The sequence below is a fragment of the Aythya fuligula genome, chromosome 3 (assembly GCF_009819795.1).
Source record: "Aythya fuligula isolate bAytFul2 chromosome 3, bAytFul2.pri, whole genome shotgun sequence".
NCBI classification, from domain to species: Eukaryota; Metazoa; Chordata; class Aves; order Anseriformes; family Anatidae; genus Aythya; species Aythya fuligula.
Genome location: NC_045561.1, coordinates 88385839 through 88409893, shown reverse-complemented (window position 1 = coordinate 88409893; position 24055 = coordinate 88385839). Strand labels below are relative to the sequence as shown.

The following is a 24055-nucleotide window of genomic DNA, read 5'->3' as shown; positions in this document are numbered from 1 at the left end:
AATCAGACCAGCCTCAGTAGGACAAAAGTACAAACTGTGTTTGGGAAGCCAGACGCTAATGCTTGAATTGCTCAGCATCAAAGCGATAGGCCAGTGTCACTGCGGTGAGATAAGAGTGGGGGCAGAAGGGGAGGGCTCTGGTATTTGAAAGGAAATTTTAATAACCAGAAAAATGTGACCAGTCACATGGGCTCTGAATGCAGTGACTGCTATTGTTACATGAGGTGTGGCCAAAGAAACCAAAGGTCACCATCCATTTTATAGGGGTCTGGGCTGCTGGGAGCAAAAGGGACCGTGGCATGCTGCCATGTAGAAGAGGCTTTTGTTAGTTTGTTACATAACGTGGAAGTAAAAAATAATGCAGTCGTTAAATAATGCAGTCATTAAATGCAGCTCTTTGTTCCTTAATCAGAGATTCATGAATACTCCAGCTCATAGTCTGCATGGCTCTGGTGTCCTTAACTGCATTTGAGAAGGCTGAGTCAGGGCCTTGCAGACTTTGAATGGGAGGGGGGAGGTTTGAGGAGTTTTCAATTCTTTTTTTCAATTATATTTTTTAGGCTGTTTTTGTGAGGTTCCTGTAGCACATGGTGTTACATTTTCATGATTATTTTTTTCTTCGTTCAGGTAGAGACTGGAAATCTTAAAACTATTATTCTCAGTTGTTCCCATCTAGTAAGAAGGTAGGGCTTTAAGAAAAATACCAGCTATTGCAAGACTCGAAATCATAAAAGTTGGCAGCAGTGTGTTGCCGGAGATAGACTAATCAGGACGGAAGGAACTTTCTGCTGTACTTCAGTGCTGTACTACTTTTCTGACACATTCTGCTTACTTGTGTTTATTTTCTTTTGAGAAATTAGTGAACTTTACTAAATATTCTTACTTCAAACCCAATGAATTATTGATTTGTAGTAGAATAACTTAAAAATTATGACGTATGTTACTGTTACTAACTTAATTTATATATAACATTATATTCTGCCTGATTAACAACAACTATAGTTCCTGAAAAAGTAGCTCCTGAAATTAAAAAAAAAAAAATGTTAGCCTGATGTAATAGAAAATTTATATGTAGTACAAATTGTATGGAGCTTAGTGTACTGTTTGGACTTGAGACTGTTAACTATTAGCTCTTTGTCCTTTCTTTGGTGGGTGAGGTATATTAGTCATATAATTATTTTAAATCCAGCTCACTTGGATTTTTAATGTCAACAAACATACTTTCTCCCCTCAAAATGTAAAAGTTATAATGTCAGTTTTATATTCCAAATTTCGTGTAAGTTGCTGTCTATTTTCATTCATAGATAACAAGCTGTTGGATATGCAAACTTTTCTATCCATATAGTAAAATTATTCACAGGTACAGAAGAACAGGGTGTACTCCTTAAATTGCCATGGCTAGCTGGTATTTCTCAACACCTAAGATTCATACCGCATGCTTCAAGCCTGAATCGATCAGATCAATGTGACGTGCTGAGGCTGGGCCAAGTCTTTTCTAATCACCAGTCAGCACTGTTGCTCTGGCATGATGCTCCCAAAAATAGAAACATAAGAAGTCAAACAAGTAAGTGGAAGGGCACTAAAAGAAAAAGTGCTGCTAATTCCACTGTTGACTTTCTGTCTAATGGATTCTTGTTCCCAGGCCGGGCTAAGTAAAGCAACTGGAGCAGGGCGTGTTTCTGCAGATGGCTCAGCAGTGACACACGCAGCCCAGCTGTTTGACAGGTGTTTGATTTGTATTTAAAAGTACCTCACACAGGACGGATTTTTTTCACAGATACTGAGAAGCTAGTCAGCTGATGCTTTTTGTTCAGAGTTTACTCCCCTTTCACTATTCTCCCTTTTGTTGTGAATGGCAGTTCTTCTATTTCTCCTTAAAAATGATGGTAATACTGCTTCAGTCTGTAAAAAGAAAGCATTTGCCTCAGACACTAAATGGGAGAAATTAATCCATGCTAATTTTATTTAATAGTTGGAACCTGCTACCGTTACATGTAGAAGATGTACCTTTTCTTTATAGCTCCTGCCAATAAGGTTTAAAGAAATATTTATTTACCTGTTGATTTGTCACAATGAACATTTCCACATAGAGCAGGGATGGAAGGAGAATGCAAGACTTCTGGGTATGGCAGTTACATACTGTGTTTGCCTCTTCCCTTAACATGAGGAAGTCCTGGGACTTTCTTGTACAGAGTTTTGCATAAGACTGGAGTAAAAGAAATTTCATGCCCAGAAGGGTGTACAGTATAGATGAGATACAACCAGGGCTATGAGGGAAGAGTGAAGGTCAGAAAGTACTTAATGGATGAGAATAAAAAGTGTACAATGCTAATCCTTACTGCTTTTATTGTAAGCTACACACAGGACTCTGTATAACTGAAGAGAGATTGTCTCAATTGTAGTCTGTTTAATTCAGTTTAAGGTTTTTGTTCAAATAACGGTAAGTGGAAGAAACAACGATCTTTGTGACATTTGTTAGTCACTGCCGTAGCAAGCAACTCTTCTGGCCAAACCAGCATTGGAAATAGTAGAGTATCAGGATGCTCTTATAAATAATCTTTGATTAATGTGAACTCTCAGAATCTTAGGCAATAGCATCTGTAACATAACAGTGACTATGAGCAGTTTGTCTTTTTTTTTTCCCCCCTCTATTTTTCTTCATAATTTAGTCTGAGCATTTTTGTTTTCTGGTTTTCAAATACATGAGGTTGAAGGAGATGAGACTTCAGGAACTGTTAACAAAAATAAATGGATCTTTGCAATGATGAGGTTATAATACCAGTGTTGTGAAATAGCCAGAAGAAATACCACACTATAGAATACAGTTTTCTGGCAGTATGTCTGCTGAACTTAAGAAGAATGAGAAAGGAATGCAGCCAGAGAAATGGCTGTCAGAGTAATGTTGATTCTCTAAATAAACAATGTTTTTTAGTGAAAGGATGATTAAAAACTCCTCATGTGGAGTCTGTGTCCCTTGGATAGTGGACTAGCTCTTTCTGTCTGGCATCCCAGATGTAGGGATAGGCTAATAAGTATCCAAGAGGTCAAGAAAATGGGCTGAAAGGAAAAGTTACAACTTTGCTAGGCTGAGATGCTGCTATTTCCTTCAAAGCTGCATGGAGCTGATAGCAGTAAGGTATACATGAACTTATCTTTAGGAAGAAGCCCCTGTGGTTCCTGTGCTGAAATCAGATTGATTGATACCTGGATTCACAGGTGAGAGAACTGTCTGCTGGAATTCTAAGTATATTGACTTTATAGCCTCTTAAATCCAAATACTAGTCCATCTCCAAAATATATCAAAAGTCAAAAGTGAAAAGAGAGATTTCTTAAGAAAGTATTACACTTCTGAGTGTAAATGGAGACAGGGAAACTGTATCTGGAACTATTTTACTCATTAATAGTTGACAGGGGGGTTGCAGCTATACAAGCAAACCAACATGTGGTACTTCAGAACAAATATTGAGCTGGGTTAGTTCCTAGATTAGAAATTCCAGTCTATATGCTATCTATTTATTTTTGATTCACCTTAAATCTGTAATTTTGGTGATGCTTTTTTGCATTTTATAGCTGTACTGTTAGACGTTAGACTGGTTGATGTTCTGTGGGACAGACCTTTGTTAGTGTAAACTGCCATTTGTACCAGCTGAGAATCTCCATCATGAATACATAGAAATAGATTAATATATATGGAAATATATGGAATATATACTGCAGAACTTCCAGGTTATGGAAATTAATATTATAAGTTTTTTCTTTCTTTCTTTTTTTTTTTTATTTCCTGCATTAAAGAATAGCCTCCCACCTATAAGAGGTTGACCAGTGTAGTTTACCTCAGTGCACCAATTATTATGGTAAACATAATAGTCATAATAATTTTATTATTTTAAAAATACTGCAGCAATTCATTAGTTTCAGAGAATGCCTTTTAGCTGATAATTAACATTATTGCATTTCAAATATTATTTTAGCAAGGTCAATTAGATGAATTTGCAGTTCCGTTGAAAATGTAATAGGGTTTAGATTTGTTTTAAGGCTGTGTTACGGCTGGGTTAACAGTAAATCAATAGATGGTATATAAATTCAGGCAATTTTTCTCTCAACAAATCTACTTACTGTAAAGGAAAAAATGTAGTTATAAAAATCTATCAGCTGTCCATGAGTATAAGATCACTTCATTTTTTTTTTCTATTGTGTTGTCTTGGATGATAGAAGTATCCAACTGGCTAGACTTAATATTCTGAACTGTTCGTCCATAAGAAACTATGAATCTCTCGGAACCTTTTGCAGACAGAAGCCTATTTTCTTATTCTCAGTACTCTACAGGAAATGTTTTCATGCTCTTCACATGGATTTTCTTTATGCTCTCTGTATGGTGTCACAGGTCAACTGGGCAGGATTGTTTTGAAGGTCATGTTCAATTCATGTTGTCACTACGTTTTTAAATAACAATGGGAAAAATATATTAAACATTACCTATTTCTATCAGTAGTAAATTATGTTGTGCTTCTTACCTTTCTTACCTAAGGTATGTAACTGGGTGATGAGCCATTAAAAAAGGTCATTTGATGCAGTCTGAAAAGCAGAGAAACAAAAAATGGTAAAAGCACTTCAGGTTCTAGAACACAGTGAGGCAGAATAAGGAGCAGCTGCCCCATTCCACTGCTCTTTGGCACCATGTGGAGCTTTACTCTGGCTTGTAATGCTCCTTCATTACAGCCTCTGAGGGCTCTGCAGACACTAATGAATTTCCTCTTAAAATACTGTAGGAGGGAGTGAAGGAGAATAAGGTATAAATCACCTGTTGGAGGTTACATAAAACAGAGGCACAGCTGGGAACCAAACATAAGCTACGTGAGGTCCTGGTTATGTGCTGATAATACGGTCTGCTTTTATTTTTCTTCTCTGTTTTGTTGTTAAGTTCCTTGCAGTCCAGTTCTGTTCTTCTTGAAATCAGTGTCAATTATGAATGCTGAATGGAAGTGTGTCTTCTGGACTGAGGAATCAGTTCTTGATAAGGAATTTCAAGAGAAAGAAGGCAGTAGGCACTTCTCTAAGGACGTGTGATAGCAATGAACACCACTCATACTTGTCAAAAGCATAAGGAACATCTACTGACAGTGGAGTCTCTGCTTCTGCTGATACTTTTGTTAATGGTATAAAAACTTCTACTTGACATTTACCATAAAAGTTTCAGGCAGTTTCTTATCAATTTTCTAAAGAAAAGGAAAGGCAACGTACAGGCCTATAGTTGTGCTGTGATGCATGAAAGGAATTGGAGTGACCCTTTCATCTCCTTTTTTTTTCATAACAACTTCTCTAACTTCTCATGTGGTATGAAAATAATTTGTGGAGTAAAATACAGAAACAAACTTCTGATTTATGCCATGTGTTTGTAAAATATGTCTGTTCTATGTATATGAATATAGAAACTGTGGTAGTTGTGCACTTTTAGCGCATGCTAATAGAAAAATAAAATAGGAACAAAGTCAAGTAGAGAGTATGTAGTCTGGAGTAAGGAGCCCTGTGATTGTGTTCTCTGGAGTTGTAAGCTGCTTCTACCTGCTTATTAATGAGTTTGCTTACAAAGCACTGAAGCCTAAATTTTCAAATGTTAAGTTTTCACTATATCAACTTCTAGGTGACATGAATGGCTGAATCAGTCAGCCTTGTCCCAGAGATGGTTGTCAGGAAGGGCTAGAAATGAGGAAAATTGGTGCCTCCTGGATTCAGGTTATGTCATTCTTATTGGGCTGTTCTCATTTGCCCTTTTCATGAGCAGCTACACAGAAAAGCTGCAGGAGCCTTGATCACTAAGACATCAGGACATGCAAGTTCCCTGACCAGCCCTCACTCCTGTGCCGGAACTATGGAGTACCAGTACTATGCTGAGGCTGCTGTAGAAGTAGAAGAGAGCAAAGGACACTTATCATTGACCTGTCACCAGCTCTTTCTTCACTAGGTTATTTTAAGGGAGGTTCTTATGCTTGCTTACATGGATCACATTTGATAAAGGAGAGCCCTGATTTGGGCCTTTGCAGCCCAGCAAGTGCTGAGCACTGGTAGTTCAGCAGTAACCAAGTGGGAACAAAAGGATCACTAGACACAGTGAAACCAGGGTGTCATAATATTTAGCACAAGCTTCCTGACATGACAAGTCCTGGAGATTCACAGGGCAAGTCTTAGCATATTTTTATGAGTATGTTTTTAAATAATTAATATTTTATTGGGTAGTTCTAGCCATTAAAATGAGCCTGCTTAGAGAAACAAGGAAATACTCTAGTAGGCTAAGGGACATGTCATCTAATGGAGTATAATTGGTGTGGGATTGTTATTTATTAAAGGGAAAGCTCTGACCCTGTTGGTGGCTCTTGACTCACTCTGTACGTGTTACGAGGGGGAGGATGTTGATAGAGTCCTGTGATAGCACATTGTTGAACATTCCGCTCCATTTCTGCAATGCTAAAAATAGTTGTCCTCATTTTAAAACACCGGGCTATTAGATTATTCCAAAGGTCTGGCATACTCAGGGTAATGGAAGGCACATATCCATAAATTATCAAAACAGTAAGTAGCATTTGACCGTGCTGATTTTACTTCTGTTAAGATGCGTTTCCTTGCTAGTAACCCTGAAGTAGCAGGTCTATTCTGTAAATCAAGCTCCTGGCAGTGCCCCAGTAATTTTTAAAATAAAAGAAAAACTGCCTGTTGAGGATGGAGAAGCATCGGACTGCCTTTTTTTTTTTTTTTTTTTTTCTATTCATAGTAATCATATCTGTAAAACAAGTATTTAAAATATTTTACAGTAATTGTCTTTCCCAAGCATGAGGAGAATCTCACAAAGTTCCAGTACATTTGACATTATAAACTGTGCTAATGCCTAAAAGGATTTAAATAGCAATACACATTCTAAATCATTGATACAACTTTCTCTCAGCTCTTTTTGTCTTATGATTAGTTAATGTGACACCTAATTCATGTTTGGCGCCATACTATCATACTATTTGGTAGTACAGATAACCAATGCACTTAATATAGTTCAGATACTTAAATATCATGTCTTTTTTTTTTTTTTTTTTTTTTTTTTAATTTGAAAGTCTCTTTCTTATAGGGAAAAATAGCAAAATATGGAAGTCAAGGTATAAAAATTCTTAGAAAAATAATATGCATTCTAAGGTACTTGCTAAGCACATAGACACCATTCAGCTTATTGTATCTTGAAAACCTTTAGCTGGAAAGCAAATCTCTAATTTAATAGTATGTTGCAGTGCAAATAAAAACTGCAGAATCAATACATGATAGATATATTGAGAACCTGATTATACATACACTGCACGTTTCCAGAATAGTAAAGCAGCCACAACATTCATCATTCTAGATTTAATAAGAATCAATATTGATGTGGAAGATTATTTTTGCATTATAGTGTTGAATGAATAATCATTTGCAGAACACTGATTAACCAGTGCAAGACAAAACATCTATGCCTTGTCTTCATAAAAACAAACAACAACAACAACAAAAAAGACAGTGAATTTGTGCTGTTTTTTTCTAGTTTATAATGATCTAGAATAGCAGTGAAGATAACATATTATCTGGTAACTATTAGACTACAGAGAATATTTCTGAATCTGTGTTGTAAATTTGGAGAAAATGAAAGACTAAGGATTACTTGTGATGATTAATTAGAATTTTTCCCCAGCATGCTAGCATCTATTTTTACGGAGGGGAGCTGCAAGGAAGATGTTGGAAACTCTGCCTTGAGCAGAGTGAGAAAAACGCCATTTTAACAGGCTATTTTAAGCAATATTTTAATTGTTATATATCACGAGCGCTTTGTATGTATTTGTTTAATTACTTGTATCATTTAGATGAATAATTGTTCTTTTATTTTCTCTCTGTGTTGTACAGAGATTGGAGTTTTTTCTTTGTCTCTGTTTGTTCTTGTTTGTGTCTGTGAGGCATTTATCTTCCAATTGGCTTGGAGTCAAACAAGTGAACTTTCAAAACTTTTTTTGTTGCTGAATTCTTGCTTGGCTAGAAAACTGAATTGGATGGTGTGCAAGTTAGTAGGGCAATGAATGGAATGGAGAAAGCATTTGATTTTAGATTTTTTTAATAAGTCGTCTAAGTTCCCACTTGAAGTTATTAGAGTATGGATGAATTTATCAAACAGAACTTAGCTCAGCAACTTCAGATTTATTGCAACCAAAATTAATGTACTTCACAGTGGCATAATTTATAAATCTGTAAATGGAGGCTGGTCCTTAGCTTTCAGTGGTATAGCTGGGTTCTCACTAGGTCTGTAATTGTCTAACCAGCTTTGCTGAGAAGGGTTGGAAAGGGAAATGGTTGCAATATCTTATAGTTTAATTCTATGTAAGATATTACTAGGTTTTTTTTACATCGTTTTACATGTTTGTTTTTCTCTTGCTTCAAAAGCCCATATTAAATGCAAGATTGAATTTTCTGTAGCTGTTAACTCAGATCTACTGTTTCTCTCTCTCTCTCTTTTTTTTTTTTTTTTTTTTTTTTTTAACTTCTGCTCAACTAGTCTTAATTCAGAAACCAAAGATTGCATGATCATGTTATTCAGAGTGGACAATTACATTTTAAAAACATTTCTTATAAAAAAGATGTTTGTATCCATGTTCAGTGTCACGCATAAGTCCTAAGCATCCAGTCTCAAATGGTATTTAGAAACCCAAATTAGATTCTTAATTTTCATGAGTAGTGCACAAAAGAAACATTTCTGAGGGGGAAGAGGGATGTTAGTAACAGATGTACAGATGACTTACTGTGCTTTTATAAGATCTCAAGTAGAGGAGGCAGTAATTTAACAACATAACCTTTTGGTCAGAGCATTCACTTAGGAAGATTCACTTAGGACAGATTTTTGCCTGCTTGGTTGCACCAGATCAAGGCATAGCATTTCATCTGGTGCAGTAGCTTGGGCACTCCTCTTAAGACAGGGAAGAGGTCTGAAATTTCCCTTTGACTGAGTAGAGCCTAGAAGCCAGCATCCTGCTTCATATATACTGTAATTGTAGGTAATTCTATGAAACATGAATGACTATATCAACTATATCACCTCTGCCTGTGTTTTTCAATGAGGACAGCTGTGGTTGTGGTGATTTCAGTGCTGAAAAAATGGGAAAAGTAAGTTCTGTGCATCCCTGGATGGAACATTTTGTAAGATGGAAGGGGCAGAAATGTTTGTCCCAGATGTGTCACATGTAAGATAGCACCACACCACTCAGCTCACATGTAGCAGCAAAAATACATTTAAATTGTAGATCCCTCTGGGCTCAAGCACCTATTAAATATGAGGGAGAGCATGGAAATTGTGGCACTCTTGCTAGGTCTTTAGGTACTTGGATAGTATGCAGGTGTTTTTCTAATACATATATATATTAGAAAAAATATATATTTATATATATATATAAATTATATTATATATATATATATATATATATATATATATATTTCTGAATCATAACCTGAAATAAAAGTAAGGAAATATTTTCACGTGATCCATACTCTCTGATCTTCTTGTGGCTCAGTCATTTGAAGCAGTCTGCAGCTACATCTGCTGCACAGTTAGATAACCTGTAATTGTTAATTGGCTGATATCTTGGATATGAAATGTATTTTAACCAAATACAAATCAACAGACATAAATGACCCTAGAAATCAATTCAACAACTCTGTTCAAAAAGAATGAGAAGGAAATATATCTCTATTTTTTTCCATCTTAATTTAGCTCAGTCTTGAGTTAGGTCTGAAAAAATGATGGTTATGTATATTTTGTTTCAGGGGGAACCTGGCTTAGTGGGTGTTCCTGGCATGCCTGGTCTTACTGGTTCCAAGGTAAATTAAATAAATAAAAAAAGTAGTCTTTTTTTTTTTTTTTTTTTGTGTGTGTGTGTGTGTGTGTGTGTGTGGTTTTACTCTCAACATCCTTTTTGCCAGCCCTTCAGTATCTACATAAATTGTATTTGAATTATATATCCAGTTTTGGACTTGGACTTTGAGTATGACAGAGGCATCGTGTTATACAACTTCACTGTCAGCTGCTCTCTCACAAGAGAAGGGGCACAAGGCGTAGTGGCACAGACAGGCTCACCAGTGTTACTGTGCGTTAAGAGCAGTTGTCTAGGTCTCAGAACTGCGCAGGATCTTTGTAGCCATGAGATACACAGATCCAAGAAAGTGAAACGTGGGTGTTATGATCTCAGCACAATGAGATGAGGGAAGCAGTGCGTTTTGTACTCTTCCATTTTAATCTTTTGCTCCTCTCTGGAGGTGGAATACTGTAGGAAGGCCAGAACTTGCAAAAAGATGCATATGCAATTTAGAGTTTACTGGTAATATTAGTTAAAGTTGTCTGGTTGGAGCTGTGTAACGTGAGAATTTTGTAACATTAGAAATTTTTGAAGTAATTTAGCTGTGGCTAGTGTAGGCTAATATTTTTAACGTTGTCAAGTGGAAATGACATAAACTTTTTTTTCACTACACTTTTTGTTGACTAAACTTCGTATTTTCTCTAATTGAATTTTCTTAAGTGTGGAAAAAACTCGACACCTAAACAGTATTTGTGAAAAAGGAAGGAAATGGTTAATAACCCCATAAATTGGTACAGGCAAAGAACTGACTGATTGAGCAGAAATGTTTGTGAAAATGACCTGAGTGTGGACATGCGGCTGAATATAAGCTAGTAGTGTTTTGCTAGTGGATGTAAGGTAAAGCACATATCGAACCACCTTAGGAGAACATCAGGGGATGGTGTTTTTCTGTATGCTTGGTACTGGCAATCCGGCATCTGGAAAGTTATGTCATGCTTCGTCATTATTTTGAGAGATGTGGAGAAACTGAAGAGGGTCCAGCAGGTAGCTAGTGTATGTTCAAGAGTCTAGAAAATATGGCCTGTGAGGAGAGTTTCAGGGCACTAAGTCTGTCAAATCTGACAAAGGGAGCAATTGAGACGGTCCTGCAGGTCTCAGGAGCCCAGAAGACTGGTCAGTCTTCAAGAGCAGCTTCCTCAAAGCATAGGGATCTGTCCCTTGTGATATACTGGAAACTGAGCAAATATGGCAGAATGTCAGCATGGATGAAGTGGTTGCTCCTGACTGAGCTCAAAAACAGAAAGAAAGTAAACAGTGGAAGCAGGCATGAGCTACCCAGTAGGGAAATAGAAACATTGCCAAAGCGTGTGGTGACGGAGTTAGAAAACCAAAAGGTCATCTGGAATTGAAATTAATGAGGAATTCTGAAGGGCAGCAGGAAGGGCTTCTGTGAAGTATTTTGGCAGCAAGAGGAAGACTGAAGAAAATGCTGACCCACTGCTTCATGGAGTGAGGGACATGGAAAAGGCTGAGAGTACTCAGTGCCTTGTTTACCTTGGCTTTCAATAATAAAGTTTGCCCTCAGGCCTTCCAGGTACTTGAACATCCTAGCAGAGTGTGTTAGGAATGTTCCTTGCCCACTGGAAAGGAAGAGAGTGTTAAGGAGCACTTAAGGCTCAATGGACATGTAAAAGATACCAAACAACTTGCATCCAGTGGCTGCTGAGGTGACTGCAATGCTACCCTCTGTTAATGTCAAGAGATCATGATGACATGGGGAAGTTTCTGATGACTACAAACAGGGAGACATTGCATCTGTCGTCAAGAAGGATCCAGGGAAGTGCAGGCCAGTCAACCTCACCTCTGTCCCTGGAAAAATTATGCAGGAAATCCTGAAAGGCATTTTTAAACACATGAAGGACTAGAAGGTGACTAGGAACAGCCAGAATTGATTCACCAAGGACAAATCATGCCTGACAATCCGATTCTCTGCTCTGATAAGATGACAGGCAGTGTGGATAAGAAGCAGTGGATATTGTTTACCTTGACTTCAGACAGGCTTTTGGTAGTTTCCAATCATATCAATGTAGTCAGATCTGTGAGATACGGACTCTATAAGTGGGGTGGAAGATTGGCTGTGTTGTTGGGGCCAGAGGTGGAATAACTGTGGTACAGTACAATAACTGATGGCTCTAACAACTGTCATCCCTCATGGATTGATACTGGGGCAAGTATTGTTTAGTGCCTTTATTAATAACCTGGATGATGTGTAGTGATGTTACTACTCCACCCTTCCAGATGTGGGGGAGTAGCCAGTGCACTGTCAAGGTAGGAGAAGGATATATACAGAGGAACCTCAACATGCTGCAGAAATAAGCTAATGAACTTCAGCAAAGGCAAACATTATGTTGCATCTAGGATGGAGGAGACACCAGTGCAGGCCCACCAAGATGGCCAGGAGCTTATAGCCCATGATGTACAAGGAGAGGCTGAGGAAACTGTGCTTGTTCAACCATAATTTGAGGTGATTTGGAAGGGAACAGACTTTACTGCTATCTGCAAGTAATAGGAGGGTGCAGAAAAGCAAGAGTCAGATTTCCCAAGGTGGACTGTGAAAGGACAAGAGGCAATGGACATAAGCTTGAACCAGGCAAATTTTGACTCTATCTATGAATAATTTTTATATAATGGATTGGGAATTGAATAAAGACAGGATTTGCAGTCTTACAAATGGGAAAGATAAATAAAGAAAGTGCTTTACTTCTAGAAATTTGTCAAAAGTAAATAGCTCTGTTGCATATCCAAAACTGGAGAAGAATGGGAAGCAGGATAGAATTTGCATACATTCAGAAATTATTTCAGTAATTAACCACTCTTTTTTTTTTTGGTAAGAATATATGGAAGGTTACTTTACTGGATCGCATATTTTGCATGCTTGGTCTTGGGTATGCTTTTAAAACTGACCCCTAAGCTGTTGACTGCATGAGTCACCCCAGCCAAAAAAGCAAATAGGGAAGAGACACTGCAGGCAGTGCTGAAAAATCTAAAGCTATTTGATAATCTATAAGTCTGCACATCTCTTATGCTTTGAATTTAATTCCCAGATGTGTATTACACAATATTGTATCAATTGAACAATTTGGCAAAATGCTGCTAGAAAATTTGCAAGTTGTAGCCTGCAGTTTTAGTTGACCTCATTTAAACCTTGGACTATATATGGAAATGAAAATCTCCGAAGGGTGAAAGAATGTTTAGTTATTGCTCAATCTAATTTTTTGAAAGCAATTTAGAAACAATGCCATATGCTTTACTTCAGAATTCTTCCAGTCTTCTCATCTTCAAACCTGTAGCAGTCATGTGCATTGCACTGAGGCAGTGAGACTGAATTCTTTAGGCTGGCAAAGACATGGAAACCAGCTCTTTCCAGACGATTTAAGGGAGAAAGAGAATGTGGTTTGGTTTGGTGTTTAATTAAGGAGTTTTTGTATTACAAGTATGTAATTTTGGCTATATTTCTGTTGTATATCTCACAAAACAGACAAGAATATGTTAATAAAGATATGACTAAAATATTTAACTATAATTCTTGTAATGTAGCCAGGTTGAAGACCATTTGACAGAGACATTAACAAATTAAGAATGCTACAATAAGATCTTTTTATGAGCTAAAAATTATCGAAGTAGAGCAAGAAGAGCATTACAACAGGTCTTTTTATTGGAAGATCATTAAATAAAGGATTCAATTTGCCATAATAAGATGAGCTTGAATTAGTATTTCAAATTCTTTTTTTTTTTTTTAAAATACTTGATTATTGGGACGAAGTTTTCAAAGTGAAAGGAATGGGTTTTCCTTCTCTAAATTACATCTGTATCTTTTTCTCAATTGAATGTGGTTTTGAGGCCTTTACAGATGACTGGTCATATTGAAAAATTAACTTGAAGGAATTCATAGGAATAAATATATTAAACTCATTCTGCAGAATACCAGGCTATAGTGAGCATGTTTAGTATCAACAGTTTATAATTTTTAAAGCCAGGAAGATCCCTTAGGCTGAACAAAAATATGAGCAATGATTGGAAAACTGTGGCAGCTTTTGTAGAGGTTTTGCATATTTCCAATGTGAGACTGTCGTTATCCAAATGTATTTTTGTGTTTTAATCCCATAATAAAAATGTAATAATAAATAATAAATTAATAATTAATTAATTAATCAATTAATTATTTAATAATTAATTATTAAATAATTAATTAATAATAAAACCCCATAATAAAAATGTAATACAATGTAATAAAAGTATTTTAAGGACTGCAGTTATTTGAAGAATGTTTGCTTGAGATATTTATTTGATTGTTTTGTGTTCCAGGGTGAACGTGGCTTTGCAGGTAGTAAAGGTGAAGACGGAGAAAAGGTAAATTATTCTGTTCATGTTATTTATTTTTTTAGTTAATGTTTTGATATATGGAAAAACAACTGGTGCCTGGTTCCAAAGGCCTCCCTTAACCCTTTCACAGATAAAACTCTTACTTTTTGCTGTGTCAGTGATTCCTGAAAGGCTTAATAACAAGGAATAGTTTATGCATATTAATTAGCGTAATCACTTCTTTTAGAAACCTCTCTTTCTCCCTTTCTCCCTTTCTCTCTTTCTTTCAAGAAACAATTAAATAATGAAGTCTAACAGAACCAGAACCACTTGACTCCAGTAGTGTCTACTGCTACCGTATTTCTATGGTAACTAATAGATGTTTATTTATACAGAATGGAATGCATGATGAAATAGTGTAGGTATTTATAGTACTCAAGTTATTGCTTTTATAAATTACAAACATTTTATAAAAACTTACTGTAATGTGTTGATTATAATTACTAAATATTTTGCATTCTTTTCTCCTAAGAAAGTAAATTCACTGCAATTGCAAAATTTTACATTTTCTACAGGATAACAAATAAAAACTAGTTTTAAAATGTTAATATTTGTTGATGTATTCCTGTGTACCTACACAGTAGTTAGCAAGAGTTTTGTCTCCTGCACATATCTGACTCAAATAGAAGTAACTTGATTGCTTGTCCTTGCAGAATGGAGGTGCATTTACCTCTTCCTTAGACTGGCAGTTCTATCCCCTTGCCAGATGGACTGGGATGTTGTCCTAAGGCTAGTCTCCTGGCTGGCATAAAGCTTCCAAGTGCAAATTCAAGGAGAAACCTTTCCTTGTTTTGCAAGTGTGGGTATCAGAAATGGAACCTGAAACAGTTTTTCCTAATTGCAGATATTCTGCATTGGCCAGAAATAGTTGAAAAAGACATGAGCATTAAAATGGGAATGAAACTGGCCCTTTGGAAGGCTGTCTCAGCAGACAGAATGCTGGCCTGGGTTGCTCTAGGTGATGTGCGCTAATCTTCCTGTGGGACTGCAGACAAGTAACAGGTCATCAAAGGCAAGTCTGTGTTGAGGGACGAGTGGAAAGAAGAGGCTGTTCTTAGCTTGCCTAATAGGAATTAAACTAACAATAATAATAGTTTATAGTTGAGCTTTAGCTCCTTAAACAAGTTACTACCTGGTTACTGCTTTTTTAGTAGTGTTTTGGCAGATTTGGATTAGGCAAACTGATTTAAGGATGTATCTTTTCTTGGATCATAAATAGTTTCTCTGTGCTTCAGCTTGCTGTCTGAAAAAGATGCAGAAAATCATTTCTGATGAATGTGTCATGTGTTTGTATGTTCATATGTTTATGTAGAATCATATCATAGAATCATTTAGGTTAGAAAAGACCTCTAAAATCATCTGGTCCTTACCCAATGATCCAACCTTTAACCTAGCACATACGTTTGTATGTTTATATGTCCTTCAAGATGAAGAATGGGAGATGCTGAGATTCTGGCAATATTCAGACTAGCGAAAATGGTGAGCGGGTGGCAGCTTTTGATTCTAAGAAAGAGCAGTATATTTGTGCAGAGGCTGCTTTGGACAGGACTATATTCATGCACTCACCATACCTCTTCAGAAGTGTCACACAGCTTTCCAATGTTCATATTTTAAAGAAAATATGTCATAGATTAATTTAAGCAGATTTAAAGTTGCAGAGGGTTTTCTTAGGAGGAAGTATTCCAGTAACCAGGAAGGAAAAAATATCAGAAGTAAAAGCCAGCATCTACAGCAACTAAAATTTATCACGTGAAGATTCAGTCTCTAAAAAAAGCACTTGTTAAGCCTGAGTGTTTCTAGCTTCACAGACAGATCTTATTTCCTTCATAGCATCATTATTCATCAGTTCTGAAGGGCTTGTTGATTTTTTTTTCATAATTGCTCTGCAGCTGTGCCGTGCTTTCCTTGAGTTATATGAATAAATTGTGTTTGGACACAGGCACGTGGCTCCAGCTGTTGCTGCCACTCTCTTTGCTTGATTTCCCTTATATTAAGGCAGAGATAAAATGACCAAATGACTGGCAGTAACATTTTTCTTATGTGGAAGTTGAGTCAGCACATTTTAGACTTTTTTTCCTATTTGTTTTTTAAGTTCAGAAGTTAATCAAAAGATTCTGTTTAAATGTTTAACTGTTAACAAGATATTCAACTGTCCTTCAAATAAAAGGAAATATGAGTAGAAGAACCCTTATTTACCAGTCATTGCTCAAAAATATTTTTTTTTGAGCTACATACCATGATTTGTGAGGTAAGAGTGTATTTTAAAATAACATGAAGAAGATCTCAGCCTGGTCTCAGTTTGACCATAAATTAAATAATTTAGAAGAATAACAATGCTGTTTCCAGTTACTAAACTCTGGTATTAAAAAGGTGTCTGTATCTTTCCATTATAACATACTGTCCAAAATACAATTGTCGTTCTAATTTGTGTGTAGTAAACATGATTAAGAAGTCTGGAACTTAAAATTTAATTTTTACTAATACAAACTGCTCTGCTAGAACTTGCATCTCAAGGAACAGGACAAGTGTTTGAGTAATCTGTTTTGCATAACACCTAGAGAGGGTTACAGCTGCCTAAACATTAGGTATTTGCCATTTCAGACTCTCCGCAGTCTCCAAGTGCCACACACAGCTGGCAGAGACAGCACAGAGCTGATGGCAGAGCACCACTTCCAGGAGGGGCAGCTGCCACCATAGATTCAGAAATTAAAAATAGCACAAGATGCCTTTGTAGGCAGCTGACGCCCACTTCTAGTGAGTTGCAACAAAGAAGGTACATCAGGGAGACGTAGGCAACTGAGGTGAAAGTAATTGATCATACGTAAATGAAAGATACAGGAGGCATCTTTAATTTAAGCTATTAAGGGATATTCCTTACATTTAAAGGCTTAAATCTCTCTTAATTCTTTAGGCTTAAATCTCTCTCTTTAGGTTTAAGGGTTTCTTTGCTACACGTATGTCTCCTTGAGGAATCAGAAGTCTTGATCTGCCTTCCTCCTTTTTTCTTTTTTCCTTTTTTTTCCTCCTGTTACATTGAACTTTGCTCTCTTTTATAACAGCCAACAGTAGTAAGGGAAGCTACAGAACTGCAAGTGTATGTGCAGGCTGCAAGTTTTCTCTCTACAGGAAATATACTCTCAGTGTAAATTTGTTTTAATCCTTCTTTGTATTCTGTTTTCTTTGTGTTCGGTAGGTAATGTCATTGTCTTATATGATAGTGTTACAGCTTGCAACAAAAGCATTGATCTGTGTTCTATAGTATGATTGAGAAAGTATGTACTGAGAGCAGTTTTAATTGTTTTGCTGCCAGCAAGGAAGACTATGTTAAGTGAATCCGTCTTCTGTGAATACCGTTCAGTAGTGGGTTTTGTTTTTTTTTGTAAATCAGAGGTAGCCTAAAAAATAATAGGATGCAACAAAAAATAACAAGTGCAAGCAACTACCTGTAGGGGAGAATAAACATGATTTGGGGTTAAAAAAAAAAAAAAAAAAAAAAAAAAAAACAGGAAAGAAAGAGAACAACAACAACAACAACAAAAAGAAGTATCTCCTTTCAAATTAAAATCTGAAGGTTATTTGTATCTGAAGATGAACACAGGTGAATGAAGTAAGGCAGTTGCCAATGAAGGAAACTAAGATGTTTTAAAGAGCAATACTGTCTGCAACACTAAGGAACTAGTACTGTGCTATTTGTTATTGGTAAAGCTTTAACTTAAAAGTTGTTGGAAGGAGATCACTGGGAACAACTGATCTATGTAACACATAGTCTTTGAGGAAGGATTGCATGAATGAAGATAACTTAGTACAGAGTCAGCTGAAAAGGACTATATAACCAGCCTTCAAGCATGTAAGACGGCTTCACAGAGGAAGGGAATGGTATAGTTTCTGTGTCTGCAGGGGATAACACATGAAGTAACAGGCTGAAAGCAGGGCAAGGAAGACACTAAGTAGCTGTTAGGAAAGGCTTTTTAATTGTTCTGTTGTTTGTTATGGAAGTAATTTCCTCTTCCAGTGCTCTGTACTTTTTATCCTGGTTACAGAAAAGGGAATGATCTATCGAAAGGCCTAATTCATTAAAATACAGGAGATCAGATTATCTCAAATGACTTTTCCATTTTCTGTTGATAGCATCAAAATAATGCAAGTTACCACACCAATTTCTAATTGGATAAACACAGAGAACAGCTAGACAGTTTCTTTTTCAATCTATGTTCTTTGGTTTTAGCAGCATGGTATTTAGAGTATGGACTAGGGAACAAAAGTTGTCAAGTGACTTAGTGGAGATTTGTATGTACATGGTTTTCAGCTTCAGATAAGAACTGGTTCCTTCACTAGAATGTGCTTAGCCACTTTTTTTTTTTCTTTTTTTTTTTTCTTTTTTTTTTTTTGAGAATTTTTGAGAACAAGAATGTATATACAAGAATGTATATACATACATTCTTGTTCTAGAGCATCACATCTCAGGGAAGACCAGTGCCCTTGCTCAAATACCTGATCACCTGCCAGCTGATGCTCTCTTCCTCATAAAAGCTGCCATGGATTGCCTCCTTGGGTAGCACTGTACATGGTTGCTTGGATGTGTATGTTTATTTTTTAATAAATATAGCTACAAAGTAAATTGACCTAAATAAATGAAATCTAGAGGTCTCTGAAAAAAAAAATGTTAAGTACAATATTTTTTTAAAAGAAAGAGAATCTTTAAAATTTATTAGAGCAAAAATTGCCATGCTTTTTTTTGCTTTTTTTTTTTTTTTTTTTTTGTTAAATCGTGATTTATCCCTTTTTACCTCCAGATTCTTGCTTCCTTTGGTAATGCTACCTAGTACTCTTTGCCTAGATCTCCCATTTTTCATCTCCTTATCTACCTCCTTGGCTAGAGTAGATATTTACTGCAGTATATGCTTCACAGATACTCTTTTTTTCTGTAATCAAGCTAGAACACTGGTATTTAAGTTTTGAGGGACATGTGGAACCTCAACACCACATAAATTTTGCGATAATTTGGCACCCTGTGTGGAACAGATCTGTATTTTATTTGGAAATAAAGTGGCAATTGAAAAGCCAACACATTGTACATGTTATTTATAGCCAAGCAAGCATGACAGGATTGTTGCTAAGAGATAATACTGGTTAGACAGAGCTAGGAATCCTACATTCCTTGTTTCATGTAGCTTCTTCAAAGCACTAGTATAAAATCCATGTTTCTGTTTTAAATCAGAGAGGCAATTTATATTGACTAAATTGCAGTACTAGCTGATTGCTCAGAAGACTCAGAAGATGAGTGACAGAGTAGGAGGGTGGCTGTGCACTGGAGCTGGATTCTTCAATTGCAGTTTTCATGACTGGTTGCTTTCCTTTATAAAGGATATTCAACTCCTGTCTCATACTCTAAATAGAGGATCTTAAAACTGGGTGTCATTGGAGTTGAGCTTTGTGTCAGTTCATGTGCTGTGATACTCATTTGTGAACACTTGATCTGTAGTGGTTATTTTACTGCAACTCTTTGATTGATATTTCTCAGTAAAATTATATAAATAAAAAGTTAGATGTATTTGAGTAAGGGAAACTTTGGGAGTGAAGCCATAATGACAGTCATACATTATTTCCGAAGTTTTATCCTTTTATCTTTACTTTTTATATGTTTTAGTTCTGCTTTTGCCTGTGTATACATGTGAGAAGAGAGAGATTATCTGGGGCTTGTCCAGCCTAAATGTAGAAAAAAATTGTCATCTGCTTCATTTTCTTCTAAACGCAGGATGTGCTTTGTATATATTTACTATTTTGTGAAGTACAATTTGAATTATCCCAGGAAATAGGGCTTCCTCTATTTCCTTTAGAAGAAAATTCCTAATAGATCTTAGTGTCAGGAAGATTTCCTGGAGGTTAACGTTTTCTTCTTCATCCTATCACACCTAATAATATACTCCTCTACCTTTCATCCATTCAGAATATGCATGGCTATAAACTTCCAGCATGTCCCCATGTGTAGTCTTTTTCCTTCTAGTGTTCAAAAAACTTTTCTTAAATAAGCATAAGTAAATGCAGAAGGAGGCCAATTCCCTTTCAAAGGTGCTAGCTGAAGTTAGTCATTATTTACTTTTGCTGTCTAATATTTTGATGTTGATACCATAAATCTCAGTGATGAAAACAGTCCACATAAGACAGCTCAAGTATCAGGGAAGCCTGCAGTCTGCTTGAAAAATAGGAGTTGTTGCTCATGGAGTAGAAAACTAATGGATCTGGAAAATCTATAATTAAAAATAATAAAAAATGACAATTAAGAGAAGCAATTGTTAATCCTCCTGTGTGTTAATGCAACTACTTGTCAGCTCTACATTCTGCTAGAAATACTTCAGTATTTATATATACTATTAAGTGTAGAATATACTAAGTTCAGTAAGCTGCAAATCTTGATATAACCATAGCCACTGAAACAACAGATCTGTTACTGTGTATGTTTTTTGGAGGAATGGAAGGAAGTGCACTTTGCATTACAGACTGAGTCCAATTCCAAGGTTTTGTTTGGATGGTGATTGAGTCCATGCCACTGTGCTGAAAATGTGTCTCCTTGCCTTTGCTCAAAATAGATATTTTATTTGAAATTAAAAATAATAATAATAATAATGTGTGGAGGTAATTTTCTGAAGTCCTCTAAATCCTATTTCAAGCAGTCAAGACCGAGTTCTTTACCAGTTGGATGCAAATATGACCTGAGTTTTTTCATACTTGTCTCTTAATGCTATGAAGCGAAGCGTTAAGTTTTCTCGCTCTCATCTTGTAACTATCTGGTTACGTATTCACACCTTTTAAGCTGATGGGAACCAAAGTTCTTTTCTTTGGTTGTATGTATATATATATATATATTTTTTTTTTTTTACTATGACATGGTGAATAACAATTTATCTTTTTCATAAAGTCCTATGAGGTTAAATGCTGTTTGCAAGACAGCCATCTCAGTTAAAGGGCATGAGAGTGTTTTTATTTGGGATTTGTTTTTACTACGAAGCATATTACATACCATCACAGAAAAACATGTACACTTATGTTTTAGGGGAAAAGGAAAAGCACACATTTAATCCTACAAGAAGTTCCTACCTGTAATAAAAGCAGTCTTAACTGGCATTTATCCCAGTAAGCAAAATGTTACCAGGGTTCATCCTGTAGTTCTGTGGCATTTGACTTGATGTGTCTATCTTCCTACTGCTTAACTAACTTGCCCTTGAAACAAACAGGCTTCATCAAAAGTGCTTGTTTAAAATAGTTGACAGCCTATGGTAACTTTTGAACTGTGCCTGGGAATTGTATGGGGAAGTGCTATTAGCCTCATTGAAACATCTACAAGAGACCTTCACAGCTAGGGTCTATCAATTTATTGATATAGATGACCAAGTTCCAGGACTCAAGCTATATCACTGTCTAATTTACCTACAAATGCCCATTTGGTCAGATTAAAGGTTCGTCTAGCTCAGCATCCTGCTTCTAATGATAGCCAAAAGTGGTGCCTAGGGAAAAGCGTAAGGACAGAGTAAGCAAGTACAGTGCTTCTCCTCATGCACTCTTTCAGCCTCCAATGATTTGTGACTGTGTTCTCAGCCAGATGCGGTTTCAGTGAATTTAGTAGTCTTCAATGGACTTCTCTTCCATTAATGTGTACAGTTTCCCCTCAAACTCATGTAAACTTTAAGCATCTGCAGTATCCTGTGGTGAGGAATTATGGTGTTTATCTTCATGTTTGAAGAACCACTTCCTTTTGTTTGTTTGGAAATTGCTTCCTGTTAATTTAATGTAATGTCCCCTATTTCTCCTTTTAGAAGATTCCTCTTCTCCCTTTACTTATCAATCAGGAATTGATAAGCATCTCTCATGCATTCCTGAGCTGTCTCTTCCAATTGAGAAATACCTATCTCCTATGACAACTGATCTGTATTTTATCTTCCTAGTAGCTTTATCTGGATGTTGTATAGATCAGTTGCAAGGTTTTAAGATGTTAGAGACAAGGATTTCAATGTATGTAATATGACAGTGAAGTTCTTTGTTTCATTCACTGTGCCTTCCTAGTATTTCCTGACATTTAACTTCCTTCAGTACATAGATTCATATGACATTTTGATTTTGGATAGCTCTCATAAGTAGTGAGGTTATCTCAAAGTACAAGTATAAAAAGTCACATATCTATACAAAAACTGGTAATCTTCAGCCCTCTGCTGATGCACTTTCCTCTGTTTTATTCTCGTGGCATTCTGCAGTAGAGGAGAGTTGTTGGTCCTACATTCATCATTTTACTCTTGGTAGAAGAGTAGATGAGAAACTTGAGAACATACACACTTGTTCGTTGTTAGTTAACAGATTTTTACCTCTTGAAACACAACCAATTTCTGAGCTCAAATATATCTTTGCACATTTAAAAGCCTCAAATATGCAAATAGAAGTGTAACATCTTTTTACTAGGCATAGTCATGATTTCATAATTCGTAAAGTTAAAGTATTAATCCTGAAATAATAATTCGTAAAGTTAAAGTATTAATCCTGAAAAGTCTTTGTATGCTTCATAGGAAAGTTAAGTGTTGTTCACAAATATATACATATAATGGAAGATTTCCACTTCCCAGTACATCCAGTTAAGAAAATAATTGGTTTAAAAGAGCATTCCAACTATAAAGTCGCATACTTTCTTCCATTATGAACCTTTTTTTCACTGCTAAATATTTGCTAAATGTTAACAGTTCCACCTGAGGTACTGCATACTAGCCCTCTACCTCAAAATGGCTTGCTTTATGAGGTTTGAGTGCAAACAGTTTGTATCTTGCTGAGAACAAGATTAGTGGAGGAGAGAAGTGACTTTGCCAACTTCTAAATGCTGGTGTGAGCTGTCAAGCTTTCTGCCTTGAATTAGGATGTAATATTTGACAGGTGCAGTTTTGGCATTGAAAAGTTTTATTCTTCAGTACAACTTCTCTCTGCCAAGGTTTGGTGTAATCTTAAACTCTAAAAATGGCCATTTGCAGATATTTAGTGCAACTTTGGTCCTCAAATTCCCTAAATTCCCATTGCTTCCACAACGTAGAAAGTCTCTCATGTAGTAGGCCAAGCTCTGGGCAAGAAGGTACATGCAGTGCTCTGCAGAAGCAGCCAAGGCTGCTCTGAATGAGCTGGCTGGGGTGGCAGAAGCAGTGTAGCTTCCTTAGTGGGCACTTTGTTGAGACGTAATGGGAAAAGCAGAGTGCCAGGTCATTTGGCTGTGCTCCTAGTAATAGTTACCTCTGTGCTGCCTTGCAGATCTCAGAGCACATATCCAGAGATAGATGGCTGGGTACCATTACAGTTCTGGATGCGTAGAAAAGATGCACTAGCTTGGAAATAGCTAAGGCTGTAAACCTTTTTGACTGTAATTTTGATAAATGGTAATTAATTTGAAATCAATGGAACAACTTTACCTATATGGAGTGGTGCATATTTAGCATTGGGAAAGTATTCTGGAGGAGCAAAGAAATATTCACCAGCAGTAGTAGAGAGCACAGAATCATCTTTGCTTTGTGTAGACACGTTGAGGTCCTAGTTTCTACTTAAGAACTCAGGGTAGTATGGCACCAGTGAGATGAATGCTACAGTCGGGTCACCTTTGTATGGAAGAGACGGTAGAGATGGGCATGGAGATTGAGTGGGTGCCTGGGGAAAACAGGAAGAATGGATGGTGTGAGTGCATTTCTGAGGGAGATGGAAGAGATGGAGAATAATTCATGAGGAATAATTCAGCGAGTATATCAGTGTTAAAGTGAGACTTCTTTATT

The 24055-nt window shown here is 36.5% G+C and overlaps 1 protein-coding gene across 2 annotated transcripts in view; it reads left to right on the top strand.

Moving 5' to 3' along the window:
- The window catches only part of COL19A1 (collagen type XIX alpha 1 chain), a 200276-nt gene that overhangs the window by 58664 nt on the left and 117557 nt on the right, over nt 1-24055 (top strand). For both annotated transcript variants that reach the window (XM_032185341.1, XM_032185342.1), the window contains exons 11-12: nt 9817-9870; nt 14211-14255. In XM_032185341.1, coding sequence (XP_032041232.1) covers nt 9817-9870; nt 14211-14255 — 99 coding nt within the window. The remainder of the gene's footprint in view (nt 1-9816; nt 9871-14210; nt 14256-24055) is intronic.